Source organism: Lissotriton helveticus, chromosome 3_1 (genome assembly GCF_964261635.1).
Source record: "Lissotriton helveticus chromosome 3_1, aLisHel1.1, whole genome shotgun sequence".
Lineage (NCBI taxonomy): Eukaryota > Metazoa > Chordata > Amphibia > Caudata > Salamandridae > Lissotriton > Lissotriton helveticus.
Genome location: NC_136061.1, coordinates 417,468,845 through 417,490,122, shown reverse-complemented (window position 1 = coordinate 417,490,122; position 21,278 = coordinate 417,468,845). Strand labels below are relative to the sequence as shown.

At 45.5% G+C, this 21,278-nt stretch overlaps 1 protein-coding gene across 3 annotated transcripts in view; it reads left to right on the top strand.

Moving 5' to 3' along the window:
• ICA1L (islet cell autoantigen 1 like) overlaps positions 1–21,278 on the top strand; it is a 399,387-nt gene that overhangs the window by 183,976 nt on the left and 194,133 nt on the right. For all 3 annotated transcript variants that reach the window (XM_078680242.1, XM_078680241.1, XM_078680240.1), the window contains 2 exons: positions 11,770–11,868; positions 13,334–13,410. In XM_078680242.1, the coding sequence (XP_078536368.1) occupies positions 11,770–11,868; positions 13,334–13,410 (176 nt within the window). The remainder of the gene's footprint in view (positions 1–11,769; positions 11,869–13,333; positions 13,411–21,278) is intronic.

Sequence of the window (21,278 nt, the reverse complement as noted above, 5' to 3'; positions counted from 1 at the left end):
GGCCCCAGTGCTAATGCGGCGCACTGGTCTCGGGCGCCCCCGGGCAGGTAGACGCTCTCTCCCGCCAATGCGTCGCAGGGGCGGGCAGCCAGCCTCTCACCCCCTGCACTCTTTTCTGTCGACACTCTTGAGCTGTACACCCCCCCTGCGGTGTGGGTCCCTCAGGAGTCCCCTCAGTAGGGCGGACCAGGTGCTCTGCGCCGACCCCGAGTCCCTCACGGACCCAGAGACTCCGCAGTCAGTTCTTCAAGCCGGTCTTCGTGTCCCGGCCGGCGCCATCTTAGGGTCAGGCAGTGAGGTCGTCCTCTGCCCCGCAGCTCCGTGCGCGAGGATGTCCGCCAGCTCTCCTCACCTCCGTTTGCGTTCCGGAGGCAACTTCGGTAGACCCCAGCCACCACAGCATTAGGGGAGCTCTCCCCCGCCTCGTAGGCTCCGGCGCCAGGCGCGTCGCTACAGGACGGCGGCCGCCATCTTAGGCGCTCTCATCGCCGGGTGCCGTGCTCACCGCTCTGAGTACTGCAGGGGTAGTCGCAGAGGCCCCCAGACCCCCAAAGTCGCACTGCGCGTCCCTGATGCTCTCTTGAGCACTCGTGGGGGGACGGAGCGCGAGTCGGGGCTCAGGATATGTGGCGGTGTGAGGCGGGCACGGAGGAGCTCCGGAGTCCCGCTTCCACCTACATCGGCGCCTAAACCACGCCCATCGCAGGGCTGGCTTGATTACAGCGGCTCATGAAGGTGTGGCGTCTGCGCATGATGGCGTCTCAGCCACTGTAACTCAATTACAACAACGTTTCTGGTGGCGGGGACTGTACAAACAGACGCATGATTATGTCCTTCTTTGTGACATTTGTCAGCAGATTAAACCTTCGACTGCTGCGCGTCCGCCACAGACACAGTTGTACATTTCTAATAGACCGCTAGGTTGTGTTTACTTAGATCACTGCGGTCCTTTTTCATCTGATACTGCGTATAAGTACATCTTAGTTGCAGTTGATTCATGCACACGCTTTGTGTGGGTCTGGCCCCATCGCAGCGCTGATTCACGGACTGTCATTAGAGATTTGCGCATCTTTGTAGGGATTTTTGCCTGTGGTACCTTCCATTCGGATCAGGGTCCGGCTTTCGCCTCTAAGGCGTATAAGGATGCCATGACTTCGATGGGGGTCCAAGTCAAGTTTTCGTCTCCCTACAGACCTGAGGGTAATAGTGTAGTGGAGCGAATGAACCGTGATTTAAAGCAATCTTTGACAGCTCGAGTTATAGGCACTGGCAGAAACTGGCTAGCCCACCTCTACGGCGTGCAGCGTGCTCTTAATAATCTCCCTAGAAGGTCTCTGGGTGGGCGGACCCCATACGAAATGCTCTTTGGCATCAAGATGTTCGTCCCTGACCTTGACGGTCTAGACTGCGTGGCTCGTGCCACAACCTTTGACGTAGATGAACATTGTACTGTTTTACAGAATCTACAAAAGACCAGAGACAGTCTTGCAAAGGAACATTTACCCTCCACGTCGGATGTTGCGTTGCAGATCCCGGTAGTTGGCTGGCTACCCCAAGTTGGAGAACTGGTTCGAGAGAAGATCGACAACAAGAAATAATTTGGTCCTTCCTATTGAGCTCCGGTTCCAGTGCTTGGAGTGAAAGGCACAAGAACAGTCATTTTACCACCACTTCCTGGTCGTAAGGAAAACAGGTTTATCTCAATTGACAATGTCAAGATACACAGAGTGGCCGATTCTTCTTAGCATGACACCGGCTGTTTCCTGTCCTTCCATTGTGAGAAATTCAGTTTTGCCCACTGCTTCTAATCATGAAACTGAAGTGGCAATTGAGTTGCCTGCTATTTCCAGTCCTTTATTAAGTACTTTGCCCGGTACAGACCTTGCTGAAATAGACTATACATACCCCACTGACTTGTCCATGCCTGACCTGCAAGCCCGTTTGGCCACAGAATCCAGATTTTCATTTGACACTGTTTCCAATGCCTCGAAGAAACCCTCACGTTTTGCAGTTTATGCCAGCTTATTTAAAGAACATTTTTTAATTCCCCCTTGGACATATATTTGGCTGATGCTTTTTTCTATTTACCTTTTTATGTCAATTGGGTTTGTGTTTTATTTTTTCCGGCTTATGAATGGACACTATGTCGAAGAAAGAACATGCATTCAACATCTAAATGGAACTTTGGCCCCCCTTTCCTCATCGCATTCTGCACACAGATTGAAAAGAGACTTGACATTTGTTAACATCACTGCTTGGTCTGTCCTTGATGGGATAGTGTGGGATGCCGTTAGGTTTCAAATACATGGCCCTACCGAGGTTGTTAATGTCCCCAATGTGCTTAAAGTTAACATGGGGGATGTAGTGAAACAAAACATACGTTCTGATGATTGGGATGTTCAGGCCGTAGAGTCTTTGTTTTCTGATTTAAAATACTATGCTGCCTTTGATGCGGAAGATTTGTACTTAGAATCTGCTAATTGTGGTGATTTGTTTTGCTTTCAACATTTAGGCAATCACTTCTTACATAAAACAGCGTCCAGAAGGAATACTGTAAATTATGCACAATGGGAGCATTTCCCAGCTCCTAAACAAGGCAGTTCGAGTACTTTTTTGAAAAAGTACACTTATTTTAATGACTTCAATCAGTCTAATCCTGAGTCCTTTTATTTCAAAATGACACAGAAGCCTATGTCCAAGGTTAGACTTACCGATACCAAATTATTGTATTCGAAGTCCTTTCTTGATCAGCTGTCTGTGGGCGGCTATGAATTATGGAAGGAAACTATTGACTTAATATCAGTTTGGGGTTCTAAAAGCTGGCAGGTACAAGGCACTGAGGCTTTGCACCGTGCTAGTCTCATCCCGAATCTATTGTTGTTTTTGAATTCTTCTATTTCACAAACGACGTGCTTTGGATTGGCAACTTCTAAAAAATTGAATACTCCGACCATCCCTGAGTTAGAGGAATATTCTGGCTGGAGTAATTATACTCAGTTTTCGATTAGGGTCTTGCAAACCCTATTGTTAAATTCATCCTTTAACATATCCAGTATGGATCCAAAAGGTTGGCTGATGTGGCACAGAAGTGCTGATTCATGCCAGCACCGTTTTCTAGGTTTTTCTGATGGCTTTACACAGGTCAGACCTGATCCACGTTTTGAAACTGAGCATTCTGTCACGACTTACTCTGTGTGCAAATTGTGTCAGAATTGGCTGCAACATTCAACATTGTCTGCAGTTAAATTACATCTTGCAAAGCTGAATGATGATGTAGATTTGAATGATTTCATTAAGGGCCCGGCTAGTGGTAGTTCAAAGAGATGGATATATGCTGTTTACAATTAAATCTGGAAGACATCACAGATTGAGGCTGCGACACGCCTTAGAGCTATAGATCAGGCGAATCTAGAAAAGGTGCTTGCTGTGGTAGATAATAGTATTAACATGCTTTCTTCCCGCATTTACACTTTGGATAATATTGTGTCTTCTGTAGTGGATATTGTGCATGATGAAGTGTCTGTGTTATACCATGGTCAGAATCAATTACGTTCTGTCATGCAATTTGCATGGACCCTTCAAACGTTGAAGGCTGGCAAGGTGCCATGGACCTACATGAATGTTTCTTCTCTCTTTGCCCCCTTTAATTTGACTGACAAGCAGCGCTTGCTTTCCATGCGGGATGCTTCATTTTCTATGTTACATGTTGAGAAATTGGAGTCCTTGCCTTTTTCTGTGGCAGAGGCCAACGATGCAACGTGGCTTATCCACGGTTTAATAACTTTACCTTTTGCACTGTATAAATTTACAAATTGTATGCGATATGTTGCCATAGGTCGCTATGAGCCCTTAGGTAGTGCATTTCTCCATGAAGTCTGGTCCCTTCCTTTCACTTATAGATGTTTGAAAGACGGACAGGAGGTTTATCTGAATGGGGAGGAGTGTACAGAAACACCGGACCATTCGCTAATGTGTAGGTATATACAATTGCACGGTTCTAGTAACCAAGACCGGCCTAACTTAGCCTGTGTTTTAAAAGGGACTCCAGTGCCTGCAATCACCCCGACTTTTACCTTGCTGGGAAACGGAAGTTATTTACTTTTAAATAATGAAGATTGTTGCGGGTTAATTAGAGGTGTAGCTTATGTGGTCACCGTAACTGAACGTGTAGTTTGCTGCAGAAATGTTCTGTACCCACCCACGCATGAAAATAGGGATGTTTCCATCTGGCTACGCATCCCAACCTTGAAAGCAGAATTCAGCGGCATGAGCAGAATAAGGGCTCTATTGTCCCAGAAAGAAGTGGCCTTGAGTTCGGCTAGGGAGACTTTCGTTCTTCACATAGCTAACACCCGGACTGAGGTTCAGGCCCTATTAAATACTGATTTACCGTTGCATTTCAGCGAGATGGTACATTCTATCTTTAACGCGTCCTCCACAACTGGCCTGGCGCATTTTTTAAAATCTGTTAGCAGTGGTCTTGTAACTTCATTTGAAAAAATCTTTGGAGTCATCCCTGCTTTCTTCCATTCCATTTTTTCGAGTTTGTTTGGTGGATTCCCGGTTATCCTGGCACTAGCGGCAGCCGTTCTAGTGATTGTTTGCTTCCTGAAATATGGATGCCCCACGTGTGGAAGGAGCAGCCCAGCCCCTCCTAGCGCTGTTTCGCAACCGGATGCTTGAATATTATGGCACGCTGCCGCTTGCGATTTTAAGCACGGCATATGGATTATCGTTTCGATTTTCCTACTTCACCTGTGTCCAGCCTGTATTTCACTGCCTAAGCTGTGACTTCGATTGGGCCATTGATTTGTGTCTCTGCGGACCGGTTTCTCCTGAAGTCGACTTTAATCAGCTGATGAGTCCTATCGTCTCTCACGAGTTGGTTTGTACTGGCGACAGGATTATGGCCCTAGCAGCGATGCATGGACTAATGGGTCCTTGGAACGTTCTTACAGCAGCGCAGGACTTCTTGGCAATGAGCTTTCTTGAAAACCCTCCGAGTTGTCCTCTGATGGTAATAGAGGCTCCAGTGTTGGGAGAACACGTTTGCTCTTTTCCTCTTTTGAATTAGATGGCTGAACTGTTTTCGGATGAAGACGGTGATTTCCTGTTGGAGGCTGTTGCTGCATATTTTGCATATTCGGTCTTGCCTTGAAGAGCCTTCTTGGTTTATGATGATGCCACACTTTTTTGCATTTTTTCACCTCCCAGTCCTATTGGCTTGAATGCTTGTGACATTTTTTATATTTCGATTTGATTGCTGCAGTTTTTTATACTTATAAGGTTGTTCATGGTTCTTGAACTCTGCTTTCATGAAGTTGCCCTTATCTTATCTTATCTTATCCGTCCTCGGATCATGGGGGGGTGTCATATAGCTACTATATATCTTTATAATGCGTTAAGTTAGCATAGGCACATTACATGTTTAAACACCATTTTTCCTTTTGCTGCTTCTGCACACGACACTTAATTGTTGATTTAGCTTTCAACCTAGTAGTTCGTTGTGGTTTATATGAGAATAATATGTTATTACTCTGATATCAGCTTTGCTCAATAAACTATGTCTGTACAGAGAGTGCTGAAGCTTCAGGAACAACAAGATACTGAATTGTTATGAGGTCTGATCTTCGCGCCTTCATAGACATAACATAAGTGCAGCTTCTGCCAACTTTGGCCTTTAGGCGGGTTTTATATTGCTTTGCTTGAGACACACAAACACACTTGATGCTGTTCGCATGCAGAGAGAGCTGGTGTATGCTGATGTGATCTCTTCATTCTAGGATCCTGAGGTATGGGCCCGCCCTAATTAAAACCCAAAGAGACCGTTAATATAATATATGTGTTAGGGAGGGTGAGAAATAAGTGTTTTTAACTCTTATTCATTACAGCATGTTAACATGCTGTCACCATTTGCTTTTTATGGACTAGTAACTATGCTGATAACTTTGCTTCTGATAATATGTTTCCTTGTATTATCTAAGATACTGCGCCTGAGAAGACGGCATTAGTAAATAAATATTTCAAATGTTCACGTGTCCTCATTTACTCCACGTTCTGGTTTGAAATGATTGTATAACGAAAGAGTGCTCATGTGTTCCACGTAACCTGAGGTATTGTAAGCTCATGTTCTGGTTTGTCTAAACATTGGGAGTTTGTTATGACCAATGAGACACTGTAGCTAGCTCGGTAAGGGGTTTGTTGGGTACTAAGGTGAGTTTTGGGTCACCCTAATTCGCTGAGGTTCCAATCCTCTGTGCACAGTTCTGTGGGAGAACAGAAACCCTGCTACAGTCTCAGTACCACTCGCTGGGCGCAGGTGCATCAACCAGAGCCCGTCAGCTCGTTAGCTCAAGGGAGCCTTTTTAAATAGGAGGGGGGTGGGCGCACACTGCCTCACACTCCAGCACTCAGTTTGCCCCGATGCATCATAATAAGAGCTCTGGTTGATGCACCTGCGCCCAGCGGGTGGTGCTGAGACCTGAGAAGACTTTGGGCAGCATCTCCACTACTCCCCAAAAAAGTGTTGCTCTCTACTGAAGAAGGACAATTATCCTGAAACACGTGTCTAGAGATACACAGCACTGGCTGCACCAACAAGGGTGAAAAACTGAAGCCTGACACAGAAGAAAGTGTTATCATGCACTGCATTTATTATGATGCATCGGGGCAAACTGAGTGCTGGAGTGTGAGGCAGTGTGCGCCCACCTCCTTCCCCTTTCAAGTTCAGTAGATGTCTATGACACTCATCCTAGTGGCTCGCACATAGGCCAGACAACAGTAGTTCACCACACTACTAGAATTTTCAGTAGTTCCACACCAGGCACTTCCCAACTGACAGGGCCTTCTATCCCAAAATCAGGGAGAATAAAGACATCCAAACCTCAGATCTCTTAATCTTGCAATCTGGATCTTGAGGTTTTAGTATTCAGATGCTCAAATCTACCTCAACAGCGTATGGATATTCTTAAAGAAGCATGAAAACCCACTACTAGAACCTGCTATGCAGCAGAGTGGAAACAATGTGTTCACTATTGACATTCAAAGGCTATTAACCTCTGAACAGCAAAGCCTCAAGACATTGTCTGTTACCGTCTCCATTTAGAATCATCTGGGTTTGCCTTCACTTCTAAAGGAATCCACTTGTCAGCGGTCACCACTTGTAGGAAACTGGCTCTATATATACTACACCAAAATGAGGTACAGTGTGTCTAGAGTCAAGGTGACCCCAGAGGTAGGCAGAGGTTAAAGTTAGATAGAACCTTACTCTCTATTTGTGGTAGAGTGGTCGAGCATTAAGGCAGTATCAGAGAACAGTGTTAAGCATTTGATGTACACACTCAGTCAGCAAATGAATTCACACACTCAAGGACTGAACTCTAGACCAATTGTTTTGGGATAAAAAAATATATTGTTGTTTTATTTTTAGAACCAAGCAAGCCTGGCACAGGTAAGCGTTAAATACTTCGCAGTAATAAGTTGCTGAATGTAGAAAAGTTTGAAAAATGCAATAGGAATTGTACTTTGTTTGATTTACAGGGGATGCAGTAAGTTGCAATACTTAGCAAATACAGTACATTGAAATGAATAGGCTTTTTCAGTAAATTACAGGTAAGTTACTTTTCACGTTACTTTTCTAACTCAGTGCTGGATACCTAGATTCAGAACTGGCATATTTCCTGCAAACAGGTAAGTAAATGCGTTTTGGTTATTGGTATGATTTTTAAAGAATATTTTTAGATTTCAAAACTTCACACTTTTTTGGGAGAAAATTGTCAATGTTATCCTATGGAGGAAAAATAGGTTATCGGTTCAAAGGTAAGTTATCGACTGTGGGAGTTAAGGTTCTGGGGTTAGACTCAGGTGTCCCCCAGGGTCAGTGATGCACTCTTGTTACACCCTCATTGGCACTAGGGCGGCCGGGTGCAGAGTGTTGAGGCCCAATGTTATCCAATCGGGGATAGGGAGCCTCCGGTTGGTGGCTGCTGGCAAGCAGGCCATTGGGTTGTGGGAACAAAGCTCCTGGGGTTTAGGTCACAAAAGGTGCACCCTCAGCTGCACTGGGGCGGCTGGGTGCAGAGTGCTGTTTCGACATCGGGCGCCCTGTGGTTTCCAATGGAGAACCTCCGGTTTGCAAAACACAGCAGGCAGGGAGCCGAAGGACTTCTGGGTGCCACCACCACTTTGAGAGGTAAGTTGGGGGCTTGTTCGGCACCATCGGTTTGGGCACAGAAGGCCGTGGGGCATCTGGTACAGGGGTGCCTTTTGGTGTCGGATTACCAGCTCCTGGTCATGGTTAAATGTAAAATGTAAATGTAAATGTCAAGGTATTTGTAGAGCGCACTGCCACCAAGCGGTTTCCTGGCGCTATTACTCATACCGCTGTGGAACCCTTCCTGGCTTTCCCTGTGAAGTGTCCACTCCTGGGCACCCCCAGGGTGAAGCCAGGCATCCTAGCGCTGTTGGGGCCGGTGTGGAGGTTAAGCAAGCTATAGCCCAGAGTTGCAGCGTGGGGCCCATGATTAGAATAGGCACCGAGGAGAGAATTGTCAGGTCCGAGGAAATTGAGCCCAAGACCCGCCGAGGTGGGAATTGAACCCTGGTCCCGGGCCAGAACTCTGCATCAGGGTCTGCCGCTCTAACCATTGAGCCACACTCCTCCACGGGGCCTTCTGGATTTAGACTGCAGGCGTCGGCTGGAGGCTTGAGGCAGTTCAGGAGTTGCCAGATTTCGGTTCAGGATCGTCGGGATGACCCCCTCGTGGTGTTTTTCCACTCAAGCTCGGGCGGGGTTCGGCAGGTTCAGAGTGGGCTGGATTACCGGTTTCCGGCTGCTGCCAGAGATTGCAGTTGAACAAATCCGGTGTTCACCGGAGAAGCAGTCTTTGGAAGTGAAGGCAGGCAGGTCCTCTGGGGTTTTTGAGGTTGCTGGCTGCTGGACACACCGGGGTTTTGCAGGAGCTGATTTGAGGGGAGACAGGCCTATAGGACTGGGGCCAAGTCAGTGGGCATCGTCCTCTTGTTAGTTCTGCACGGCTCCTCAGTCCTTCTTCTTATCTTCCTTCTTGTCATTTCTGGATCTGAGGAAGCCAGGTTCAGGATGCTCCCTAAATACTAGATTTAGGGGTATTACAGGTAGGTAGAGGGCAGGGAGCAATGGGTCCCTTCCCTGGGGTGGGTACAACCCCTATTGTGCCAGTCTCCAGTGGGAGGGGGGAAGGAGCCTGTCCCTGGTTGGTTGGGTCCCCCATCCTCAAGATGGCGGGGACTCGGAGTTGTGCTTCACATCGCCTACCCCACCTTAGGGGTGGAGTTGGCAGAGGTGGGCATACCTCTCTCCCTCACTTGTTTTTCCCACCAGTTCTCCCGCCCAAAGCGGGGTCAGAACCGGTGGGGACCAGTTGCTGAAAGCAGGAAGTGGTCTGGGGAAGCTCACAAAGGCGGCATGCCTTTGAAGCTTCTCCTTCGTGAACCCTGCCTATCCTGGGGGAGGAGGATGTGCATTATTTCATGCCCCGAGAGCAGCAGGCTCTTGACCCAGGAGTCCACAAACGTGTCTATTGATGGCAGTCTAAGCAGCCACTTATTCGGGACACTAGAAGTTGGTAGAGTTTCCGGGGGCATCTCCAAGATGCCCTCTGTTGAGCATTGTACATTAAATCCCACACTGGCATCAGTGTGGGTTTAATGTGCTGAGAAGTTTGATACCAAACATCAAAGTTTTCAGTGTAGTCAATATGGTGTTGTGGAGTTCGTAATGACAAACTCCCAGCACCATATACTCTTAATGGCAGCACTGCACTTACAATGCCCAAGAATGGACTTGCGATACCAAAGGGGATGATGGACGGAGCGTTTGAGCAAATCAAATACTCACTCTCAGTCAACTGATCTGGATTTAATCCATCATCATTCTTTAGCTCACTCCACCACCCTGTAGGGTTACAGGGCTCATGCACCCGTACCCTCACCACTGGCATAGTGCACCCAGCTGCAGGGGTGGCTGATCTAGGCCAGGGCAGTGGGTTGTAGGCATGACACACAGGGATGTGTGCCATGTCGACTCTTCACTTTATTCTGCACCAACATACGCAGCCTGCAAAGGCAGTGTGTGAGTGTAGTGGTACAATAAGTGCTGCAGCCCTTAGAGGCCTTCTCTGGTCACAGTGCCCTGGGTACCTGTGTACCATTTACCAGGGGCTGGCCTTTTGCCAGAGATGCCAGTTGGGTTTAGTTTTGGGGAAAGGACACAGGCCCTGGGAACCTGATTGGCAGGGACCCAGGGCACACCAAGTAAAAGTGCATCAGTAGTCTGGCAAAAAGTGGGGGGGGTTACTGCAACAGAACCCCACTTTCCTACACCACTGATCTCCAAATCAGGGGACACTCTTCTATATTCAGAATTACAGTCATTATAGCTTGTCTAGAGGACCTCAATAGAGTTATACCGCCTAGGGTTCCTCCAAAAAACAGCTTGTAACTTCAATGTTGTATTAACAAGGTTAAGAGGTCAGCCCCCTTTGATCCTTCACACTCATGCCCTCTCCAGTTTCCGTCCTGGAAAGTTACTTTTCCCATTGCAATCACTTCACTCAGACTTGTCAGTGAGCTACTGGCATTAACTGTAGAATAACCATTCTTCCAACTTCATAGGTAAAAAGTGGTACTATGTACCGACCCTAAATTCCTTTCAAAAGTGGTCTCACAGTTCCACTTAAATCAATCAATTGAGTCATCAGTGTTCTTTCCACCCAATTCTGTTGCGGAAAGAGCTTAACATACATTGAATGTGAAAAAGAACTGTTATGAATTATGTATTGACAGAACTCAATCATTTAGAAAGACAGAAAAACTATTTGTTGCATTCTCAAAAACACATAAAGGAAGGGCCATCTCTAAAGCAAGCATTTCACGTTGGATTGTTAATTGCATCCAAACTGGTTATACTAAAGCGAACAAACTCTACATATCCCTCCAAATGTTCACTATATTTGCAAAAAGGGAACTTCTATGGCCTTTTTAGTCAATATACCCATGGCTGACATGGTACATGGACTACACCGCGCACATTTACAAAACAGCACTGTATAGATATCATGGCCCTTCATCAAGCCAATGTGGACCAATCGGTTCTCCGCACATTATTTTAAACACATGCAACCCACACTGGTAACCATGGCTTTGGATATGGAAACTACTTCACAGTCTATGCTAAGCATGTGTCTACAGCCACACATGCCATCAAACAGAATATTTTACTTACCCAGTAAGCATCGGTTTGTGGCATGTAGTGCCGTAGATTCCCACCTTCCTCCCCGGACACCTGCGTTGTTTGTGGCTAACTACATTAAACATTACACTGTTTTCACATGGTTATCTCACTGGGATACATCATCCTTCATACTCCATCCTCAGACGCCAAGTGGAAAAGAATCTAACAGTGGAGTTTAGGGCCATGCACATTGCAAGCAAGAGGAGGAGTCATGATACCTCGTGGCTAGAAAGACTTTTCCTTCGAAGAAAAACAACTAGCACAATTCAAAGCCCAACACTAGATGATAGACATATGCTAAGCACGTGAATCTACAGCACTATATGCCACAAACATATGCTTACTGGGTAAGTAACATTTTCCTTTTTTCTTATCTCCACACATGTGTATTAATTAAATTAGCTCCTTGACATCATGTTGGTGTGATTGAGTCTAAAGTAAAAAAGGTGACTTTGGACAAGTAATTAATGTGTCATGTTTGACCTTGTTCTTTACAGACCACTCTTCTGCATTTCTGGGAAAAGACATCTAGGCTGATGTCTGAAATCCATGAGGAGTTTAAAGAGTTCCAACCATATGGATATGTTGCATTGAAGGTATAGTTTTCGAATATTAGTGTTAATAATTCAGATATAGTTGTCATATTTCGTAATTCCACATTGTAATACTCTCATGCAGCATTTTAGTCCACAGTTGTTCAACTGATCTAATGCTTTTATTTTTGCACCTACTTTTTCATGGCAGTAAGAAAGATGTCTAGTAGGGTGCCTATGCATGCAGCTACGTATTAGAAATGAGACAATACTCATGGAAATCCAGTTGAACTCAACATAGACGACCCAAGTTCTATAGATAGAAATTTTGTTTTCTTGATGTTTATGCTGCACCAGTTGTAAGGGTGCAGTTAATACAATATTAGCATATCGGTTTGGTGATATGCATTTTTTTAATATTTGCCATGCCCTCAAATCAATTTATTAATGTAAAAAATGTGCTAGTGATTGGCAGAATTCACTCCCAACAGTTATGTATACAGAATCCTGAAGCATACTTTGGGTTCTATTCTGTACCGTAATCTTAAAGCATTGCTAATTCTTATGTTATGAGAGGTTGTGAACATGTGCCTTTTGGATGCATGTCCTCTTAAAATAATAATGTTTAGCATTTTTAAAGAGCTGGTCTTTTGGCTCTTACTAATAGGTCACTTTTATTCAACAATAGTTGAGTTTACTAAACCGAATTTGAACACGTGGCTTCCAGGTTACACATGCACATCTCTACATTGGGAACTTCCCCAACCAATGTATCTCACTAAAAGTCCCAGAACATCACTTATTCTTGGCTAGCCAGGATAGTTTTAGTTGTGATGAGTGTAATGACCCCCATTCACCGAAAGTCTGTTTTTATTATCAACAATTGGGAGTGCATTAAAAGCTTGAATACCCATCACCCAAAATGATTTATCCTCTCATCATCCAGTTCTATGCTCTGTAGACCTTCCTCTTCCTCTGCCAGAGCGATGTTAGATGTCTCTGCAGCCGTTTGTGCACTTCTCCTGATCTGGGGTTCAATTATACACATCACTTTGTCAGGATAATTTTTTTCTAGTTCAGCCAAAGAAACTGGGTTAATTCAAGACGTACCATTACAAGGCATACTTGTCTTCCCTCGTTATACCCAGTAGTAGGCTTCAGACTGAAACGACGTCCTTTTGTAACTACATGCCCCCTCGTTAGCTTTGCCAGTTTTTCTTCGAACACTGATCATGCTGTGGCGTTAAGTAAGTCCATTTTATTTTTATGTTTTTCACTTGAAGAACTTTGTAGCATGCATCACAGTTCAACCATGTTTTTCTTTGTCACATTATAACTTTTTCGCTTTAAAGTGGAGATAAAAGTAACATGGTTTTGCTTGCATCTCTGGGCATTAGTTATCTCAACTCTCCATAGAATAGTATTGTAGAATATGGCACAAGGTGATGAATAATGATGATGAGTAGTGTGGATGGATAATGTAGTTGATTGTCCCTGTTAACCATGAGATTTATTTCCTTATTTGCAGCGCCAGCAGGAGCCACAGAACTCTTCTACTGAGCAACTGAGAGAGGAGGCAATGGCGGAGGATGCCAATTGGGACAGGTAAACAGCAGGGGTAGACTAGAAAGGGGTTCTAGAGGCTTTGAATGAGCCTCCTGTTGTTGAGGGCAGAAGGTTTAACAAACCGAATCCCTGTACATTTCCATTATCCTGTGAAATGATGAGTCACTAGGCTTGATTTTCCATAAATATTTTCTTGCCTTTAAGATTCTAGGTGAGCAAGATGGGAAACAGCCATTACATCGCATGCATAACAACGCATGCGATTACAACGCGATTGTGACAACGTTGTTACATCGCAGTACCATTACAACGCAATTCGTTACAACGACTTGCTGTAGGGTGCGCTCTAAGCTAAGGAATAGTATATTTTAGTATTCCAGTACCTTCCCTACTGTTGCACATACTGGAGTTGGAATAGTAAATTATACTAATCCAACATCCAGCGCCCCCTACAGCAAGGCGATGTAACGACTTGCGTTGTAATGGAACTGCGATGAAACAACGTGGTCGGTGTAAACGCATGCGATGTAGAGGTATATATTCGAGCAAGATACATTAGTTCTATTTCAATTGATAGAATCACAACCAGCGCTTACTTTGCAGGTGTTGTGCCCCATTCATCATTTTTGCGACCCAAGATTTATTCTTCTACCTAGTGAGCTACCTAGTGAGAAAGACAGAAAATGGAGAAAGAAGGGTGAAGATAAAATTAAGAAAATAGTGTAATGTAAGAAAGCAGAGGAGAAACTGTTTCAAGAGTAAGAAAGTGGCAGTATGTGTTGTGAGGTAGAAGAAAAGAGCATTATATGGAATAAAAAAAAAGACAAAACTTGCCTTTGTCACCATGGGGGCAGGCTCCTTTTTCTGTAAATATATTTATTGATTTTACAGATAACAATTTCCTTAAACTTCGAGACACAGTACCAATAATGGGTAGGCCGAGTCGGTCCAAGTACCTAACCAGTCAATTCAGGGGTGCATAAACAAAGGAAGAAAAAGATTATCAAGTGGACAAATGTCCTGCTTAAATAGCATTCTAGCCGAACTGCCCGGCCAGGACCATCTCCTAATGGGAACATGAGCATCCTCTGACAGGTTTCAGCTGATTGAGGCCTCATCAATGAGGTACACCTTTAGTCTTGATGCATGGGACCCACAGCTAGACATACCCATTGCACCGAGGGAGTTTACTGGAAGAAACAGTAAGGTAATAAAAGGAATTCTTGGAATTTTTGAATATATCTCAGCCACAGACGATCACTTTAGCTTAGTTCCAGTCTATTATTGCTTTCTGTCTGAAGGAGACCAGGCGTAGCAGTTTGTGCTGGACTGTTCCAATTAAAGTGGGAGCAGGACTGATATGCATATGACAGTTTTCTGTTTAGCGTGGCATAGTGGTGAGAAACGATGGTCTATTAGCGGCCCTGCAAGTGGCTGAGATTATTTCAAGCATTCCTATCAACACCTTATTTATGCTGACTGTGCAGCTATTCGTAAACTGGATTCAGCCCAGGTCCAGCAAATCCTCCCACCTATATACCAGTGGAGAGGCCCAAAACAAGGACACATGCAGCAGTACGCATAAATTGCATGTATGTGTTGTGTGGAGGAGTAGCTTGCAGGGGTAGATGGGGTCATTGTTTCCCTGTCAAGCATGGCCCGGTTGCAAAAGTCCGACATTATGGACAAACACAATCTCTTTATCCCATGTATTCCTGGCCAGGCTGCATGTGTAAGAGATCAAAGTGAGAGCACGCCTGAAATCCCACATCTCCTCCATCCTGAACAGCCCTTCAGGAGGTCTAAGGCTAGCTGTGTAAAGACACACATTACAAACATACATGATCAGGAGGCCGGCAGATTCGAAAGGTTCTTTGTATATATAGCTCTCCTGTTGCATTTCTAAGTTCTGTGAATCAGAGGTGTCACTCTTAGCCTTGTTTATGTGCTGATGGAAACACTAGCTTCATCTCGAAGTAACTTCAGAATTGTGACCTGCAGATCACTGAATGTGTCTGCAGTAGGTGTTCAACTGGCAGAACCATTGCGTCACTTTGAAAAGAGGCTGTATTATGGCACTTTATAATAAAGGTTAATGCCACCCACGAGACCACACTTTACCAACCTTAAAAATATGAAACCTTTAGTTACCTTTATGGTTATATGCAGATATTTGCAGAGGGTGCAAAACTCCCTGGGCTGCTTTAGCAACAACCACATCAACACATTAAGCTCTCATAATTTGTGTAAATCTGAAGTGGCACATAATGCTCTGCAGTAGGCACATTAATCTTCTAAGCTATTTTGATCTTCCCAACTGTAGCCACGGCTAATACGCAGATCTCTCCGTTGTTTACATTAAGCATCTGAGCTACCTTACCAGTATTATAAGTTGATACTTGCTGCATACACATTAGTTACTGCAGTGAACTACCTTAAATTGGCATTTGTAACTCCTTAAGTACGGCAAAGCAAGTGTATCATTAGCAGGATTGTTTTAATTAATGTGTTTGCCCTGGCAGACCGCAGACTGCCTGTCATTGGTTCTGCTCCTTACAGTACCACTCCCTCATGACTCCTACCCTTTCTACCATCTCACTTTCTTTACCCAATTTGAGGGTTCCTGGAGCTCATTTTTCCCATTTCAGCATTGACGGGAAGCCTTGATTTGGTAATGATAAGAACATCATTTGAAGGGAGATTAGACCAGGTCTGAGTCAAGATGATTGGAAACGCTGAGTTCAAACCAAGAATCCCACAGCAACCTCCTGGCCCCTGTTCAACACATTGGGACCCTTAAGTAGATGAAGAGGATGGGCCGAGGGGAAGCACAGGTCAGGACTATGGACCTGGGCTCCAATTCAAACAGTGGCGCACGGTGGAAGAAGCACACCCTCTTCAGCAGGATCTCAGATATGAACCGCGACCCCGACCCACATCTTGATACTTGAACCGGAATGCAAAGATCAGTTACTAACGGTGAGGTTTATCTCAAACCACATAGCAGCAAGATCCGACTCGCCTGGACCTCCTTATGTGGACAGGACGGCAAAATTAAATGAGTGAATCCCATGGAAATGGAGGAAGCAAGACAGGCGATGAACCTGACGTAATGGTACTAACTAAAACATGCCTATATGTTTATTTGTGTTGATACACTAGTTATAACCATTCATATATCGCCAAAAAGACTTTTGGGGTTTGTGACTAACCAAGTAAATCAATCGAGTAAAACATTATGTGCATTCAATCTTCTGATTTGTATGTTCCATGCACCTGTTTTACCAAGGCACAGGAAGGAACCACATTAACCTTCCAAGCCATTTCATGGTGCTTCAAACCTGCCCCAGACATTACACACTTAATCATGACTGCCGTTAATGTAGTAACCAATCGAGTCATGATGACCACAGGTAATGTACGTTATTTATAGTGCTTCTAAATTAAACTGCTTAACAGTTAATAATTTAAAAGGTGTACTTTTCTCTAAGCGAGATCCGGATTATGTGCTGAGCCGAGGTGCCACAAATGATCCCAGGCACGCAGGCCTGACTTGCTCTTATAGGCACGACTGCGAGAAAACCATTGCTTGTAAAGTGAGTCTGAAGTGAGAACCGACTTTTTAAATGGCTGCAGCACAGAACAGTGCTCCAAGATCCATCGCCTGGTACGCAGCTTCTACCCCGTGGTTCACACTTGCAAATCGAGTCACGAGGTGGTCACCCACCTACTGCATGTGTCAGGCCGAGACCTGTTATACAAGCACACACTTACTTTGAAATGAAATTGACTTGTGCCTATCCCTCCTGGGTCCTGCCTGCAGTTAAATACTTATCATTAGAACAAACACAGACAAAGCTTACTACCATGATGGTTGAGGAAAGGACCTGACCTCGACCAGGCCAGTGGCAGTCGTCTTGCCATGACCAAAATTTAGTGGAGGGGGCGTTCCACCCCAACCACTACCCACAAGCCCCTGAAGCTGTGACCCTGGTGAGATGTGTAACATTTCAGAGGGCACACTCACCATTTACATGTGTAGTCAAAAGACTGCTGTTTTCATTGAAGATATCCCAATACTATCCAGCTCCTGCTGAAAAAAGGGGAATAAGACTGCTGTGCTGTCCAAGCCTTGTTTTAGAACTGTGTTGATGTGAAGGGTTTGCTGTTACTCTGTGTTGGTGAATCACTGACCAAAAGAGGTAGACGTGTATTTTCTTTAATTTTTTTTGCAATGTTGCAAAATGTTTTTGGAGAAATACTTACTTGTTTGCCAGTTTTGGTAAGTCTGTGAATAACAGAGTTGGTCACTTATGTATGTATACACATGTATGTAACAATGGCAGTTACCACTGTTTTTTGGGTCAGCCGTTGAAATTACATTTTTTGATATGCTTATAACTTTTTGCACTCCATGCACGGATCTGCTCCAAATTTGGCACTCTCTTAGCTTAGGCAAAAAAAGCCTGGCATGTCATAATTGGTGCAGTTCCATGCAGGCAAGAGCCATGTGTTGGGTGTTGATGTGTTTTCTTATTTTAGATTCCATCGGAATTTTTGCTTACAATTACAACAAAAACTAACGACAATGCATTATTTATTTATTTATGAAATTTGATAAAGCGCGAACAAATGCCCGTAGGCGTTATTAATGTTTGTAAGTGATACCATGATAACACTATTTTCTCTATGGTGTTCCAATTTGACCTTCGTCGATCCCTAGCATTATAAATGCATTTTAAATATTGGCAACACATACCATCATATGGCTGCACTGCAAATGTCTCAAACAACCACACTGGTTGTTATAAGGGTTATGCTGGTTATGAGGGCCTGGGTGACCGTGCATCTTGTGTGCCTGGTGAGCCATTTGAAAATATAGCGAATGAAGCAGCAGGATGCGCTCACAGCATTGACCTGTTTATTCCTTGTAAGTTGGTCATCTAGGATGATGCTTAAGCTTCCGGCGTGGTATGTGGGTGCGAGCATGGGATCTAGTTCGGATGGTCACCAGGAGGAGTCCCACAGGGAGCTCTTGTTTCTGAAGAACAGAATGTCAGTTTTGTCTGTGATGAGTTGAAGGCAGTTCTCTCTCATCCAGTTGGTCATGCAGGAGGTGAAATCAGTCCTAGTGGTGTTGTTTGCGATGGTGAGGGAGAGGATGATCTAAGTGTCGTCGGCGTAGGAGACACTTATGATGTGGCAAAGGAGTGCCATGTACACGTTGAACAGAGTTGGGTTGAGGGAGGAACCCTGGGGGACTCAGCAGACAAGGTTCTTGTGTTCGGGGTGTAGTCAGGAGTCTTGTTTGTTGGGTTCTGTTGGAGAGGAAAGAGGCGATCCTTTTCAGGATGGGCTTTTGGAGCCTTGCAATGAGGGTGCCTTGGGAGACAGTGTATAAGGCTGCCGAGAGGTTGAGCAAGATGAGTCCGCAGACAAGGCTCTTGTGTTCAGGGGTGTAGTCGGGAGTCTTATTTGTTGGGTTCTGTTGGAGAGGAAAGAGGCGATCAGTTTCAGGATGGGCTCTTGGATTCCTGAGCCCTGGAGCCTGGCAATGAGGGTGCCTTGGTAGACAGTGTTGAAGGCTTCTGAGAGGTTGAGCAAGATGAGAGCGGCGGTTTGAACTCTGTCCATGATGAACTGTTTGTCACTTGTTGCTACCAGGAGGGCTGTTTACATGCTGTGGTTGATCCGGAACCCTAACTGGGTGGAGTCCAAGAGGTGGTGCTGTTCTAGATAGGCCTAGAGTTGCCTGTTGATCACTTCCTCATGGACTTTGCACTGGAAACGAAGGAGCAGGATGGTTCTGTAGTTGTTGAGTACTTGCGGTTTTGTTGAGGGTATCTTCAGGAGAGCTGTGACTTCTGGATGTTACCAGCTATCTGGGAGTTTTGCTAAGGACGTAGGAGTTGATGATGATGGTGAAGTTTGCACTGATCAGTGTTTTTCCCAGGTTGTACTCATGGTGAGGGCAGGGATCTGTGGTGGACCCTGAATGGGTGATCTCCATATTTCTGGCTGTGTCTTCTGTGGTGAGTGCGCTCCAGTTCTGATGGGATTTACTGGTGATGGTGGGAGGTTGAACAATGATGTTTTCTCCAGTGGGGTGAAGTGCAAAGTTGGTGTAGATATTGCGTATTTTGTTGTGGAAGAAATCAGAGGTCGTCTCAGAGACCCTGTGAGGGGATTAAGGTGTTGGTGGCTGCCAATGGATTGGTGAATTCTTTGCCGAAGTTGGAGCAGGATTCTAGTCTTAGCACAAAGGCGGCTTTCCTGGCTTCCATGATCTAGGCATGGTACCTTCTGAGTGTAAAGTTGTAGGCATCTCTAGATTTCTGCTGGTTCTCCATCTTCTTTCTAGTTGTTTGCGATAGTGCTTAATCTCTTAGGTCTTCCGCATACCAGCATGTTTGAGCATGAGTTCTTGTTTGCCTAATATTCTTCAGGGGAGCCACGGTGTTGGTGCAGTCTGAGATCCAGTTGTTGAAAGTGGGTAGGCCATTCAGCCTGTGAGTCTAGGCTGGTTGGGTGTGGGTGCAGTTCGCCCCTGCTATGTTGTTACATTTGCAACTGATTTTAAAGGCTTTGGTTTGCTGGAGTGGGATGCATTGATGTAGGAGTGTGCAATGGAGCCCGTCCATTGCACATTGCCTGACCCCATCCATATGAGTGGGGTCAGTGGCTAAAGGTTATCTTGTTGCTTTCTGTGAAAACTGGGTTGAGTGTGCGCCTGGCATGGGTCTTGAATGAGCTGTGTGAGTCTTGTGCTGTCCATGTTCACTAGGAATGTGATGGCGTTGTGGTCTGTTGGGCCATCAAGAGGAATGTTGAGGTCTTCAAGCAGAAAGAACTCATTGGATCTGATGGCGATGGGATTGATCAAGTCAGTGAGGAGGTTAGTGAAGGTGGTGCTTGGTCCTGGTGGGCGATAAGTGAAGTTGTCTGTGTTGGTCATAGAATGGCTGATATGTAGTCAGAAGTGCATTTGCTCCATGAACTCAGTGGTTAGTTCTTAGTGGTTGTGTAGGTGATGCCGTCTTTGTGGATAATTGCGAGACCACCTCTGGGTATGTGGTGACTATCTCAGATGGCGATATTGTAGACAGGAGGCATGGCCTCTGTAATGGCTGGATTGGATGAGAGGTGGAGCCAGGTTTCGGTGAGAAAGAAAATGTCCAGGGAGTGTATGTTGATGAGGTACCAGACCTCTGTGGTGTATTTGCAGAGTTGAGCGTTGAGGTGCATGCTAGTGATGCAGGGTGAGGTGTGTGCGGTGGGTGGAGTCGGAGTGATGTTGCAAGAGAATCTGCAGTGAATGCATAAGAAGGGTCCTATCATGCAGTGTAGAGTGAGGGCCGCAGTCTCGTCGGCAGCAGTAGTAGTAGTCGTGGGGGCGTTCGGACGGACAGATGAAGGTCTGTGGCGCTGGGTGCAATCCAGCCCCAGGTGGGCGGAAACAGCCTTGCCTTTGGCATACCCACTGCATGCGCCTGCTGCACAGACGAACAGCAGGTGTAATTAAGTACTTCCTAGAAGAGGGAGGAGTGCGGCGGGGGCAGTTAAATGGAAGGGCAAGAATCAGCAGTAGGCACAAAAGCAGGTACAAAAGACAAAGCACAAAAGACAAAGCACAGAATGGGCACAATGAGGAACAAATTAAAGTGGAAGAGCGAGAGTGTGCAAGGATTGAGAACAAATGGAGAGGGAGAAAGGAGGAGGGCAGCGAGACTGCGATCTCGAGGCTGACAGTTGGGTCCGAAAGGACCTTAGACTGGTCGGATGACCAGTGCGAGGTAAGTAGGAGCTGGGACCTAGGCACAAGCTCTGTGGGATAGCTCAGTGGCCGCCATTAAGTAGGTCCTAGAAGCAGGGGAAGCATGGGTGGCTGAAGCTAGGGAGGGGCGAGA